At 46.5% G+C, this 15,487-nt stretch overlaps 1 protein-coding gene across 2 annotated transcripts in view; it reads left to right on the forward strand.

The window, feature by feature from the left end:
• The window catches only part of LOC143837357 (synaptophysin-like protein 1), a 35,320-nt gene extending 28,612 nt beyond the window's left edge, over positions 1–6,708 (forward strand). For both annotated transcript variants that reach the window (XM_077337071.1, XM_077337072.1), the window contains 2 exons: positions 201–386; positions 2,519–6,708. In XM_077337071.1, the coding sequence (XP_077193186.1) occupies positions 201–386; positions 2,519–2,650 (318 nt within the window). In that variant the 3' untranslated portion in view covers positions 2,651–6,708. The remainder of the gene's footprint in view (positions 1–200; positions 387–2,518) is intronic.
• Positions 6,709–15,487: the final 8,779 nt, after the last annotated feature.

Consider the following 15,487-nt stretch of genomic DNA (forward strand, 5'->3'; position numbering starts at 1 on the left):
AGGCAGAGGGTGGTGTGTGGCTGGCTTATGGCAGGTGGCGAGAAGAATTGTCATATCACAAATTTTGACTGAGTCATCCTTGGAAACACTGGTGTGGGTGACACCCACAAAAAATTTGGTGTGTGAGAGTGATTGATGGCGCCTCTTCTGTCTTGACACTTCCCTCCCGATCAGTAGTCTTGCCTTTTCTTCTCTTCCAGGACTTCATTGTCACTGTGGTCGTTTCTTTCTTGTGGCTGGTGAGCACATCTGCCTGGGCGAAGGCCCTCACGGATATTAAAACGTCCACCGGCTCCAGCATTTTGGAAGGCCTCCCTCATTGTAAGACGATTTGGAAATGTGATTTTTATGACATTAGGAGTCTGGGGTCCTTGAACGTCTCTGTGGTAAGTGTAAGATTTGTTTTTTAGGTGGTGGGGAGGAGGCAGGGGCCACCACAGTCATGTCCTCATAGGGGGCCTGCCATGGGATCTGCCTGGCAGCATTTGGCACACTGGAGCAGAAGATCCAGCGAGTCTGGGGTCACTGGCTTCTGGGCAAGGCCTGAAGTTTTCCCAGAATGTTGACTCATCTGCAGCCCACAGAAGTGAATTCCCTCGGTGAAAGTGGTAGGCTGGATTCTGGAATCACATCCCTGCTGAGCTTGGTCCCAAAACTCCACCCACCTTAGGCCCCACCCTCAGATTCCCAGGAATTTCCCTACCTGGAGATGGTAACCCTAAGCAAGAAGGTCTTGTGTACGCTCTGAAGAGGCCTTCCTGTGGTTTTTCTCTCCTTGGGGTTCTTTCCCACATGCTTTTGATATCTGCTTTGACTTCTGAAGGCATTTTCGCAATCACTAACAGCAGAATGCCAGATCAAAAGAGGTTTTTGAGAACCTGGATTAAGGCTTCATTAACTGCTGGATAGAAATGTTATATCCCTAAGTGGGGATGTGCATTTGGTTAATCCAAGCCAAATTTCCCCCCCAGGTATTAATTCAGCCATGTGTGTGTGAGAGTGATTGTGAGTGAGAAAGTGTGTGTGCGCATGTGTGTGTGTGAGAGAGAGAGGCTGTCTAAAATGGTTAAGCCTGAAAAATCCCAAAAATTTTTGGGATTTTTTTTGTACTGATGGATAGTGTTAATTGAATTGCATTTAAAGGGCTCTCAATCTCTTTAAATGTATTCGGAGTGAACTCTTAGCTTAGAGAAGACATTTAAAGGGACTGCGAACCCTTTAAATGTCTTCTGAGTTACTTAAATTTTAAATACACCATTTCCCCCTTTAATGCTTAAATGCCTTGTCCCTCTCCATTCGAAACAGCAGAGAATTAGGGCACTTTTTTGGAGGCCCGTAGAAGCAGACCCCTGGTCCAAACTTTTGCAAGCTCGTTTATTTTTTTGTGGTATGCTGCAAATTTGGTGTATCTACCTCATAAACAGCCCCCATAGATACCCCTGGATCAATTCTCCATTATAGAGGACAGCGACCATTAACAGTCATGATTTCCATAGGCTGTAATCATTCTGCATACCATACATTAACCCCTTGGGAGGGAAGACGGAGGCTGTGTTGTTTGACGAAGGCAAAAATGCTTTTGTGGACTCAATTGCTGACGAAAATAAATAATGGGGGAGGGGGGAAATCTTCCCTGTAAGGCAAAACAAAAACATCTTGGCTTTGTAGTTTAATAAATAAGGAGTGTATGAGAGTTACCATGGTTTGCGTTTTTCTTATCCATCTAAGTTCCAAAGGGCCCGTAAGAAATCACTCTTCTGCCAGGCATATGACTGAGGCCAAAATGAGCAGTGAAACACCAAGCTGGGGATGACTCTGCACTTACTTTTTCTTCTGTTGTGGATCCTGCTGAATTCAGATCTATTTGGTCTTCCTTTATCCCCCCCCCATTGAAACAGAAAATGTTCTGCACGTGATTAGGGAAGCTCAGAAGAGGGGGGGACCAAGTGCAGCAGTCTACAAAATAAATGAATAGATACATAAATGGAAGGAAGAGAAGAAGCAGTCTGCAGCATGTACGGTTTGGGAACAGCCAAGCTTTCCCTGTTCTCGGTACAAATTCAGGCTAACAAGTACTATCTTCTGTCGCATGTTAGAGATGACAGACAGATGGCTTTTGAAGAAGCAGGGTTGGTTCTTGTATGCCGCTTTTCTCTATCAGAAGGAGCCTCAAAGTGGCTTACAGTCGCCTTCCCTTTCCTCTCCCCACAACAGACCCCCTGTGAGGTGGGTGAGGCTGAGAGAGCCCTGATATTCCTGCTCGGTCAGAACAGCTTTATCCGTGCCGTGGAGAGCCCAAGGTCACCCAGCTGGCTGCATGTGAGGGAGCGGGAATCAAACCTAGCTTGCTAGATTAGAAGCCTGCACTCTCGGCCACTACACTGCTACACTACTTTGGCACCATTGTCTCAAGCTGGAAATGTAGAAACGGTGCCCCAATGTTCAGATTGTAATAATACCCCCAATGTAGAAACGCTCGGTCCTAACGTTCTGTGTCTGTTCTTCTCCTTCCACTTAGGTCGTTGGGTTCCTCAACCTGATTCTGTGGGCAGGAAACGCTTGGTTTGTCTACAAGGAGACCCACCTGCATAGCCCTCCGGCCGCTGGGCCCCCGAACCCGGGCAGCCCCCCGATTCCCACGGGGATGTAAAGAGAGCAGGAAGCCAAAGCCTCTTTGCAAGATTGTGCTCAACACCGTTTTGTTTTGTTTTTTTAACCCCCCTACCCTGTCTTAAGTTGTTCTCGGTGAAAATTGGATTCCCCCTCCCCAAAAAAGCCTGTGCCTGTGATGGAGAAACGGAACTGGGGAGGGGGGGGTCATTTTCCTCCATCAAAATGTTGGGAAACGTGGAAACGAGCCTCGATTTTAATCCTTTGCAGCCCCAGCAGTTTGCAGCTACCAAAGGTTGGCTTTCCAGCTGCCGCAGATCAGTACAAATTGTGTAACTATAGCCCGGTTGTGTTGCTCTGCTCTGAATCAGTGCTGTCATCCATCCTTTGTTTGATTCACAGCTAAGCCTTGTACATAACGCTTGTGGCACATACTCATTCTGGGCTTACGTCGTCGTCCTCCTCTGGAGGGAACGGCCCGCGCATCTGCTTGATTGAATGCCTGCGTATCAGAAACCCGTCAGCCGAACCTTAGATTTATAACTTGGGGCTGCCAAACAGGAGGGAGGCCTACAGCTCTGTAAATAGTCATAACCAGGGTTTCTGGGAACCCGCACGTGGAGCCGAGCAAATCTCGAGCAGTGCGCTGGGGAACCTGAACTGGGAGGGAAAGTTAGTTCCTAGTCCTGACGCCTGACGGAGTGTGGGAATGCCAATAGCTTTGTAAGTCTGTTTTCCCTGGCAAGCGTTTCATCCCGCCTGCTCTTCTTTGCTCTTTTCTGTAATGCCTCCCTAAAGAAATCGCACCTGCCAAAAAGGAACCACCAAAGAAATTGCGACTTTATGCAAAGGACACACAGGAGTCAGAGCACACAGCTTAGTGTTGCCCATTTGAACCAGTGTAAATGGCAAAGTTTGAATTCTGCAGTTACAAAATGGGCATGGGGGACAGAGGGTCATCTACACCAGGGGTAGTCAAACTGCGGCTCTCCAGATGTCCATGGACCACAATTCCCAGAAGCCCCTGCCAGCGAACGCTGGCATGGACATCTGGAGGGCCGCAGTTTGACTACCCCTGATCTACACAGTATTAGCAGGATACCTGGTGACGAATTCCTACTTGCATAACTGCAGGGAGCAGTACATTTGCTGTGTTTCTTGTGCGTGTGGAATCGTGGAATCCATTTGGATTCCCAGGCATTGCCTTTTTTTTGCTTTTTCAAGGGGCAGATTTCTAGCTATCACACGGTGCTTAAAGAGCAGGAAGTCCTCTGCACAATGTTCGGAGACTGAGCTTTATGCTGGCTTCTAGTAATGGTTAAAGATCTTTTCTGTCCCCCTCCTTCCCTCCCTTTCAGCCAACATGTCTTTTAGCCAAAATAATTCTGAAAGGGTTTGAAAATCGGTAGTGGACTTTAGAATCAATCCTGATCATTGAACAAGCTTAGGGAAAGCAAGTCCCTCTGCTTATTTTCTATTTTTATATATTCATAATTATAGTGAGCACAACCATAAGGAAATGTGCCATGACTTTGGGCAATCTCTAGGGTCCCCCTTCATTCATAGGAAATCTGGGATTTGAAGCAGTCCTTCCAGTACTGGCCAAACCTTTGTGTTTGTATGCTCTACTTAAAAAAAAACACACACACACACAACAACAACCCCATGTTTATACCAGCAGGATTTTCACTTTGAATGTGCTTTTAAAAGTTGTGGTAAGAGAGTCAACATTCTGTTATGTGAGGCAGATCATCAATACCTTTATTTGACATCTGGAAAAGGAAGACTAACGTTGCAACCCTAAATTAGGAAAGTTAAATGCCTTCGCTGGCAGCTGGCAGTGCCATCTGAATTTGACATGACCACTGTCACCCAAGCTAGATGTGTTGAGGGGTTTCTGTCTGTGAGAAGGAAGAGGTCAGGACTGGTCCTAGAACTTTGATCTTCAACTCTTCCAGACCCAGGATTCATCTTTAATACTTAGGCAGCAGTTTTGGGCCTCAAATGCTTCGAAGGATGTGACATCAGACATGAGCAAGAGGAAGAGGAGGAGCCAGAGTTACAAGGTCTCTGCTGGGAAGTCTGCTGCCCTAGAGAATTCACTCAGAGGCATGACAAAAATGAGAAGGCAAATTGTCTCCTGCCAAATGGGCAATGGGTTGTCCCAGTATTTATGACCTCTCTTTCCATGCACAGGTGAAGAGGTCTCTGGCCATGCCCCCTTGTGAGAGCTGTCAGTGTGGGCGTCTTTTTTGTTTGGCACCAGTGGTCTAGAAGTGCCCAGGATTCTTTTCCCCATCTCACCTCCATCTTTGATATTAACGCTATGGCACTCACTGGTTACCCTGCACAAATGGCAGATGTCTCTTTAAGGTTGGGCGTTAAGAATGTTTCTAGATGTGCCCCAGATCTTCCAGTGATTTCTTACATCTGTATAATCTCCATTGGGCTGGGATGAGCCAGCGGTGCTTGGTTAGTAAACGCAAGTATGGCCTATCTTCTGGCATGAAAATGTTCTAATTAATTCTGCTTGACACAGTGGCTTGCTTTGGAGGGTATCTTGAATTTTTTTTTTAAACTTCCTCCTATCGCTGCATCTCTGGAACTTATTCTATAGGTTTCAGATCTCCTAATTCCCCAGTCTCCTTAAGCACCTTTGATAGAGCCAAATGCTGCCTTAATGTTCTTTATTCTTGTTTGGGGCTTGACCTATGCTCAGGGTGTGCAGTGATTTCTGTGGTGCTGGCTCCTGTTGCCTAGGCACTGTGGCTTTAAAGGCAGGATCCTAACTTTCTGAGCCACCTCCAACCAACCAACCAACACAGTGCCTCCTCCTCTCTCATTGTATCTCTAGCTGCCGGTACATGAAACTTTCTTTGGGGAGAGGCGATTTATTCTTTTGTGTGTGTCACAAATCCGGGCTCCTCTGCAGCAGGGAGATGTCTTGATAACGGTAGTGTGTCTCCTGCTCTTTGAATAGCTACCCTGGTTTCCTCCCAGGGCTGAATCAAAACCATTTTGGGGCTTCTTCATGCTTTACAGCCCCCCCCCTTCCCTGCAACTATAGGCCAAATGGCTGCATGCACATTAAACTCACCTCTACCCAAGACAGGGGTTGGGGCCAGCCACACACCAAGATTGTTTAGACCATAGGCAGGCTGAGCGTGAGAGTTTGTAGGGGGCCAGGCCTTATCACATTATCTGTTCTTATACAGTCCTTGGCTAAACAAATCTAAGTCACAGGATTGTCCAGAAATGGAGAGATCAAAGTCCCTACAAAACCCCTGTGCCTCAGTTAGTGTCAGATTCTTTGAGGAAGCTGTTAAGGCAGGGGTAGTCAACCTGTGGTCCTCCAGATGTCCATGGACTACAATTCCCAGGAGCCCCTGCCAGTGTTTGCTGGCAGGGGCTCATGGGAATTGTAGTCCATGGACATCTGGAGGACCACAGGTTGACTACCCCTGCGTTAAGGCACTGAATGAACTTGACCCCCAATTATCACTACACAGGGGTGCATATCATGGGTGGGAAGATGCTGCGGAGGTTGTGCATACAGATGGGCAGGTTGATTTTCATTGATTTTCCTCCCTATTGTAGACCATTGAACCTCTCTGGAATAGCATTGGGGGGTCATTTGGGGGGGGTGCGGGGAGGAGGGAAGGAAAACCAGCTCAGCAAACATCCTTTCCATCAGCCAAACTCCTTCAGAATCCAAGCCAGAATGTTTCTGACATACTCAGCAATGCTGCATGCCAGTTATGTCAGGGAGCAGTGCCGAAATGAACCATAGGTAGCCTTCCCTTGAATATGTGTTGGCAAACGTCCCTGAAATTTTTATCCCTTCTGGTCATTTGCTTCAGTCATCCTAGATCTTTTCAGCCAAAATAAATTCTTGGGATTTATGTTGTTAATGTTGCTCAAGATGATACTATGTGGACTTACTTTGCTAACTCTCATGCTTTTGGGGAGGGGGCGGGACTGAATGAAAGCAGTGTGCATTTATGATAAAGCAACACACTTTTTTTTCCCCGTCATTGTTCAACAAACACTGTTGTTATCTGTACACAAAGTTTTGAAAAAAGTTGCTAAATGAGTCTGCATGGTGGTCTGCATATTTTCTTGCTCCCAGATCTTGTCAGATCACGTTCAGCTTTCTGGTAAATCTCTCAGCTTTTCATTTAAAGAAAAGGAAGGTTTCTAGCCTTCATGAAGAAAAATTTATGCTAAGTGCATGTAGAAACACCACAGAGCAGTGGTAGCAGAGGGTGGGAATGGTGCAGGGCATTCAGTATTTGGGTAGAGACTTAAAATCAGGAAATGGCCATGGCCCTCCGACCCCCGGTTTGGAAGCTAATGGGGTAGTTTTTAAAAACGGGGAATGAGACCCCCAGTTTTGAAGCTGAAGGGGTAGTATTTAGAAATGGGGAACGAGAGCCAGCTTGGTGTAGTGATTAGGAGCATGGACATGGACTTCTAATCTGGTAAGCCGGGTTTGATTCCCCACTCCCCCACATGCAGCCAGCTGGGTGACCTTGGGCTGGTCACAGCACTGCTAAAGCTGTTCTGACCCAGCAGTAACATCAGGGCTCGCTCAGTCTCACCCACATCACAGGGTGCCTGTTGCGGGGAGAGGAAAGGGAAGGTGACTGGAAGCCGCTTTGAGCCTCCTTTGGGTAGAGAAAAGCGGCATATAAGAACCAACTCTTCAGTAATATCAGGGCTCTCTCAGCCTCACCCACCTCACAGGGTGTCTGTTGTGGGGAGAGGAAAGGCGACTGTAAGCCGCTTTGAGACTCCTTCGGGTAGAGAAAAGCGGCATATAAGAACCAACTCTTCTTCAGTAATATCAGGTCTCTCTCAGCCTCACCTCCCTCACAGGGTGTCTGTTGTGGGGAGAGGAAAGGGAAGGCGAATGTAAGCCGCTTTGAGACTCCTTTGGGTAGAGAAAAGCGGCATGTAAGAACCAACTCTTCTTATTAAAAAGGTTAGAAGGGTCAAAATATTAAATACAAGTGGGTGTATCTCGCGTCAATTTTAATGGTGAGAATGGACTGAGGAGAAAGGATTTCAATGCCTTTCTTTGCCTCGGGCAAGTTGGATACTGTCAGGCCTCTGTGGCAGTATCTAAACGAGGGAAAGTAGACATTGAAGTACAAGTCATCACCTGCCCTCGTTGCCTGGCTTCCGTGCAAGCGCCACTGTCCTAGCAGCTGGGACACCTGCAGTCAATCCTGTTTCCTGAGGAATACACTTGCTGATGCCATTTGGTGGACGGGTGATTTCTATTGCGAGCTGGGCCCAAGGCAACAAAGTGCCCGACAGGGGGAATCAGCAAAAGGTGTCCCTTGGGGACACACGCCTGCTGAAGCCTCTGCCTATTGAGGAACAGATGGGGATAGCTGCAAGGGAGCACGCTCCACGGCAGCTGAAAGGAATTGCACTTGTTCTTGTCGACAAGCTGCCTGAGAGAAAATTGCTGACGGTACACATGCATAAAGGTAGCCTAAATTAGGGTTGCCAGACTTCCAGTTGTGGCCTGGAGATTTCCTGGAAGTACAGCTGATCTGCAGATGTGACGGAGCAGTTCCCCGGGAGAAAATTGCTCCTTTGAATGAGGTTGATTCTGGGACATTGTACCCACCGAGACCCTTCATATCCCCAAGGTCTGACCCATAAATTGCCAGAAAGTAGCAAACACTTTTTTTTGGGGGGGGGGCATGAATTAAAAGCAGAGGGGCTGGGGGAGATACTGAACTGGCCTCTGGGATAGAAACCACTACAATCACCGCATGGCTTGAAGCCCTCTGGCTTTCGTGGAAGAACATGCCTTGATCCTCCCCCATCCATGGCCCCTTCTCTGTGTCAACTCTCTTGTTGGCCTGGATGTGAAAATGCCTCAGTCTGGTGGAGAAACAAAGAGTGGGGCTTTAGGGACAGGCTGAGAATGTGAGGCCGTTTTCGCCTCAGCCTGCTAGGTGACCCTCCTGCCCCCATTCTGATGCCTGTATGCGTGGCACTCCAAAAAGTGACCTGTTATGTACATTCTCCCTACATCTAAGGATTCTGGGGGCCTCACATGGCCTTGCCACAATGGGCTCCTCCCAGCAACCAGGGTGACGGAGACTGCCCAGAGTCAAGCTCCCCAATGAGATATTCCAACCACTCTATCGGCATAGCTCTGCCACAATAAACATGTCAGAAGACAAGGGCTTGCTCCTCCTCTTTCTCTTCGTTTTCCCAACACAGTTTCACGGGCTGCCCATAAAAATTCCATCCTCTTAAGCTGGCAGGTCACAAGAGCTAAGCAGTAGAATGGGGATCAGGAGGGAAAAGAAGGAAGGAGTTGGGGAACTCTGCTTACCTGCCTTAAATGTCACAAGTCTGTTTATGACTTGCAGGCACACCTCACCAAGCCCCCCCCCCCCGGGCATCCCTGCAAAGCAAACACTGGGTGAGCAGGCTGGCACCTGAACTTCCTTCCACTGGCATCCTCCAAGCTCTTCCACTGGCTTCAGTTGGCCAATGTCAACCTGCTGCTGTCCGCCCTACTCCACTGGCTTCAAGCCATGAATGTCCGCTAGTTCCCCTTCATCCCTCAACTGTACATGCCCATGCACCGTGCTGGCCAGCACAGGAGCACATGTCTCTGTGCACCCCCTCTTCAGTCCACATCCCCTTCAGCCCATCACGCCATTCTCTTCCTCCACCATTCAGATCATCACTTTGGCATGAGCATGAACCAGGGAGAAGAAAGAAGGGGTTTGAAAGGACTCAGTCATTTAACCTCTGCGTTCTTGTGAAAAACAGCTGAGTGGCAGGGAGAAGAAGGCAGGGGTGTGAAGAGACTCCCAAGTCCCTCTCAGCCCCTGCCTTTTGGTTCCCAAGAAGCCTGTGAAAAAGAGCTGAGTAGCATGGTGCAGAAAGCAGGCTTGAAGGGATGTCCCTGAGTCGCTTTAAACCCCTGCTTTCTACTCTAAACATGAACAGACATGAACTCTTGAAAAATTCATGGAAGACTATGGTGGCAGGCTGCCATGAACTTCAGATCCTTGAGCAGAAAATGGCTAACTTTGTGAACTTTAGTGTGTGAGCCAGTTTGTGCCCATCCCCACCCATTGCATTCGCTCTCCATCCATACACAAACAAGATCTATCTGATTAGGCACCTCTGCTCTATGTGAAAGGACGGGCACCATGCTCTATTCTTCTGAATGGACCAGCATTCAAGCCTCACCTGTCTGAATGGATGGGCATGCAAGATTCTATTTGCTCATTCACAGTCCGTACATACATAATCCCAAGGGGACCTTATATCACCAGACCTGTGGTGGAGGCCAGGCAATAACACTACAAAATACCAGCCGCCATGATGCATTCACCAATGACTACCCCCTCCAAACTCTGAGACCCTATAGAAAATTCAATTCTAGGAGGCAGGGTTTTAATTATAAGGCTGCAATGCTCTTAGAGAGCCAGGTTGGTATACTGGTTAAGAGTGCAGACTTCTAATCTGGCGAGCCGGGTTTGATTCCCCACTCCCCCACATGCAGCCAGCTAGGTGACCTTGGGCTTGCCACAGCACTGATAAAGCTGTTCTGAGCGAGCAGTAATATCAGGGCTCTTTCAGCCTCACCTCCCTCACAAGGTGTCTGTTGTGGGGAGAGGAAAGGGAAGGCGAATGTAAGCTGCTTTGAGGCTCCTTCTGACAGAGAAAAGCGGCATATAAGAACCAACTCTTCTTCTTCTTCTTCTTCTTCTTCTTCTTCTTCTTCTTCTTCTTCTTCTTCAGTAATCTCAGGGCTCTCTCAGCCTCACCTGCCTCACAGGGTGTCAGCTGTGGGAAGAGGAAAGGGAAGAGAATTGTAAGCTACTTTGAGACTCCTTCGGGTAGAGAAAAAGTGGCATATAACTTCTACTACTATTACTACTACTACTACGATGTATCATTTTGTATTATTGATACCTGCCCTGAACTGATAGGATGAGACGGTATAGAAATAAAATATCCATTCCATTATTTATTATTTTAGGGAAGCCACCATTTACTGAGTCAGATGGATCATATTCATGGACGGAGAAGCTAGCAAAAGTGAGTTAATGCCTCAGTATGACTGGACTCTCAGTACAGAACAAGCTGAGCCCTGTCCACAGTCTTAATTCCTCCTCATGACTTGCTGCAGCCAGTCCACATAGTTGCATACTCTGGTGCAGGGATCCTCAACCTGTGATCCTCCAGATGTTCATGGACTACAATTCCCATGAGCCCCTGCCAGCAAATGCTGGCAGGGGTTCATGGGGATTGTAGTCCATGAACATCTGGAGGACCACAGGTTGAGGATCCCTGCTCTGGTGTAAACCCCAGGATGGTTGGACCGTGCGCAGGTCTCCATGCCCCAGGAGATGATCCCTTCCAAGTGCCTGTTGCACACAAGAGGCCCTCCGGAGTCACCCTGCAGAAGGACAAACAAATGCGTTTTGTGTTAATGCGGATTATGGCCGTGTGCCCGCCTTGTGCTAGCAAAGTGAGAAATGCCAAAACACGAATGCCACCAGTACTCTCAGGAATGTATGTGAAGCAAAGTTTGAATCCAGTGGCCCCATTAAGACCCACAAAGTTTTATTTTGGGTGCAAGCTTTCTTGTTTGCACACACTTCTTCAGATGCATTGAAGCAGAAGTCACCAAGTATTACATATTGTTGTTGTTAAGTGAAATTGAAACAGAAAGTGTTCTGCACTCGATTGGGAAAACTCAAAGCCAGGAGGGGAGCCAAGCACAGCAAATCTCTGTTGAGAGAAGTTAGGGCTTCTGGAGGGCAGTCACTTTAAGACAAGCCTTGCAACCAGGAACCAGGAAGTATTTGAACTGATGCCCTGGCCAATCTGGGAAGACTGCTTTGCTACATCAGTGTTGGAGGCATGAGGTGGGAATTTAATTCGCAAAAAGCAGAGATCTACACATTTACTGATGCCGATTTTTCAAATATCGAGGATTATATCCACTTCTAGATATCGCGGGAAAAAGGCAGGGCCACTCCGGATCAATCATGCATGTTGCAGAGGGAAAATTTAAAGCGCCTAGAGTCAAATTGGAAATCAAATTCACTGCAGATGGCAGGGATTTAATTGGCCTGGGAGTGGGTATAAAGCCCCATGCAGACTATGCCTAGGATCCTACTATGGAATTGTCAAGTGTTTAAATGGGTTGTGTTAATGCTTGCTTAACTTCTGTTTTTAAACTTCTGGGTGGGTTAGACAACCCTAAGCTTTGGGGCATTGAGTTCTGGCACCACTGCAGCGGAGAGGTAATCCCAGCGGCCTTATGTTTCGGTTCATGGTGACAGGCCTTTCCAGTTTAAGCAGCATGATGTTCTTGTCTAAAGTGCGGCTGTTAAACCAAGGATGCTGAATGGCCCTCACCACATTCCGGATCTGCTCAGCTCCCTCCCAATAATGGAGGTTGTGTTCCCCCAGCTGGACAACCAAGTTTCTAGATGAGAAAGAAAATATGTCAAAATTGGGGTGTGTGAGGGTGAAGCAGTGGGCCTGCCTTCCTGGTAGAGCATATAGAAGATAACAAATTCAATCCTGATTCCAGTAAAACACACACAAACATTTTGGGAAGAATGAACCTCTGTTATGTTCAATTGGTTAAAGATGTAGTATCAGCTCTGACCACAAGATGGTGGTGTCTGTCTGTCATTGGATTGGGCAGAGTGGAGCGCCTATTAGCAAATGCACCCGAATTTGGCTTCTATTAATTCCTCTTCATTGAGGGCACCGCATACAGTTTCTCTCCAGCTTTGTTTCAAAAAGAACAACTAAGTTTTTCTTTACTTCTGCTCTCCCTTTTACAAGAGGACCCACAAGCGTTTCAATTACTTTCCGTACATACGTACAGATCTGCTGAAGACAGATCTGAATTACTGGTCTTCTTTGTAGTTTCAAAGAGCGGACAACCAAGGCTGCGACATACTGCAATGTTCTAGTTTAAGCCTGTGAAAATCGTCTGACATTGGGGCATTTTCTCTTCAATGGGGCTTCCAGCCTGGAGAAGGTTTTGAGGGAAGCTCCAAAGCTTGCTCATTAACTTGGGATAATTGAGTCAGGCCTATTGCTGCTGCTATGCTTGGTCTCTATTGTGCACTGCTTTCATATGAAGATCCAGAATGCACCCCTGCGCTGAAACTAGCAGCAAACCTCAAGGGGGTGGTGTTTACACACCTGGTCCCCGCACCCTTCACTGTGGACACTCCCTTCCACTTTTCCTTTCATCACATCGGTGTAAAAACACATTTTGAAAGCTATTGGTCTAACCCATTTCTCTGATTTCCCCCATTGCTTACTTACTTTATTTATACCCCACTTTTCTCCCCACTGGAGACCCAAAGTACTACTTGCGTATTGGGGACAGAGAGAACACATTTGCCGTTTTGTCCCTTGGTAAGGACAGTAACCTCTTTCGGGGAGGAATTTAGGGCCATTAGTGATACCTGCATCTTCACTGTTATTGAATATTACACCGCGAATAGACCTTTTTATTATGGTGTAATATCCATTTTCTCTTTTTGTTTTGATGCAGATTACACACTGATGAAATATATCGAAACTAGATTTGTGTTGGAAACGGGCACTCCTCTGTTAGGAGGCTCCCTCATTAAACTGTTTATTGAGCCAGCATTGATTCGTTGACTTGCTGACAGGCTTGCCATTTACTTGCCCCCACCTTTGATTGTTTGAAGAGTGGGAGAAAAAAAAAAGGAGAAGACAATATTGATAGTGATGCTCCAGGAATTTCCCCAAGCTCTTGTGCTGTTATATTGCTGAAACTTTCACACAGGTGATGCCACACCTGGGATTTTCTGTTGCAGGGCTGGCTGACACTATTTGACAGATACCTAGGTAACAAAGTGGCTTCGTTTCAATCAAACTAATTAGAGTTTGATTTAAACCTTGGTTCTGCAGTGCCTGAACTGCCATTGCTATCATTATGGCTGTTGTAAGCTGACTTTGTCCTTTGTGTCTTTACGTGTGTGTTTCCAGGGCATGTAGAAGGCCATTGTGAAAAACAGGATCCTGGAGTGGATGGACCATTGATCTGATTGGGCGGGGCTCTCCTTGGCTTCTTTTGCCCATCTGCACTGTGCTGGCAAATCACAGCTGACATGACAACTCTAGTAAGGGACTTCCAAGACATGTGAAAAAACAGATGTGGTTGTCTTCCTCTTCAGAGGTTTCCCATCCAAGTATCAACCCTCCCAAGATTTCATGATGGGATATCAGGCTATACCATGCTGCCTTCCCCCCTTGTCGTTATCAGTATGCCCACCAGCAGACACCAGAAGTAATGCAATGACCAGCTTCTCCATGTCTATGATTGTAACAGGAAACATGCAGAGTGACTGGATACTTTTCCTTTTCTGCAGATAGGGCGGAAATAAATAATGATTAAAAAGTGGAATTTGAACTTTCAAATTATATGTACATGGAACTTCATGTGGACAAAATGTTTGCCAGAGCGAAAATCCATGTGGTGGATTATTCTCGTAACATCAACACAGATTAGCTCATGATATAAATCTCAAATATATCCAGAGCTGACTCTGCACTTACCATTATTATTATTATTATTATTATTATTATTATTATTATTATTATTATTATTATTATTGTTGTTGTTGTTGTTGTTGTTGTTGTTGTTGTTGTTGTTGTTGTTGTTGTTGTTGTTGTTGTTGTTGTTGTTATTGTTATTCCCTGCCACTCCCTGGCTGGCTCATGGTGGGTTACAGCATCTTATAGAATCCCCATTAAAACACCTATTAAAAGACATCAAAGAATCCAACATGGCGGAAAACCCACTTCCAAAACCCACTACTAGAGGGCTGGAGAAGAAGGTCTAACGGTGTACTACTCAAACCCCGGGGGAGGAGCACGTCTATCTACCTTGCCAACCCCAGCCTCAACCATAGACCTGGTGGAAGAGCTCCGTTTTCAGGCCCTGCAGAGTGCTGAAAGATCCCAATGATTGTGGATCCTGCTGAATTCAGATGGATTTGAACTGTTTACTCTATCCCCCCCCTAATTGAAACAGAAAGTTTTCTGCACTCGATTGGGAAAGCTCAGAGTGGAGAGGGGAGCCAAGCAGAGCAAGAGTCTCTTTCTTTCTTTTCTTGAACAGGGGTGGTGGTGGTGGTGGGGAGAAGATTGGAGACAGCAGAGGAGAGGGAAATAACAAGAGGCATATCTTTGCTGAGAGAAGTTAGGACGTCTGGAAAGCAGTCACTGTAAGACAAGCCTAGCAACTGGGAATCAGGAAGTCTTTGAACTAATGCCCTGGCCAATCAGGGAAGACTGCTTTGCTGCAACATTGGAGGCATGAGGCAGGGAGTTAATTTGCAAAAAGCAGAGATCTGCACATTTACTGATGCCAATTTTTGAAATATCAAGGGTTATATCCACTTCTAGATATCGCGGGGGAAAGGTAAGGTCACTCTGGATCAATCATGCGTTTTTCAAGGGAAAATTTAAAGCGCCCAAAACCAAAGTGGTAATCGAATTCAGTGTAGACAGCAGGGATTTATTCAAATTGACCCCATGCAGACTACACCCAGGTATTGGGAACTAATTTTAATTACAAGTGTACCACAACTTTTTACAAACAAATTTAGATGTAGGAAAACAATGATGTGGTTTAGTGTTGTTTTGAGATGTTCCAAGCTGGTATTGCTGGGACACCTCCGACTCACCACCCCAGCATTTTAGAATGAGTAGGCAGCTTTGGAATTCTGTAAAGGTAACCAAAAGAAACAAAAATATAGTTGTGCATTTTTATACCTTCAAAAGTGCCAACATGTCATTTAAAAACTACAGTCCTGTGAGT

The sequence above is a fragment of the Paroedura picta genome, chromosome 5 (genome assembly GCF_049243985.1).
Source record: "Paroedura picta isolate Pp20150507F chromosome 5, Ppicta_v3.0, whole genome shotgun sequence".
Classification (NCBI taxonomy): domain Eukaryota; kingdom Metazoa; phylum Chordata; class Lepidosauria; order Squamata; family Gekkonidae; genus Paroedura; species Paroedura picta.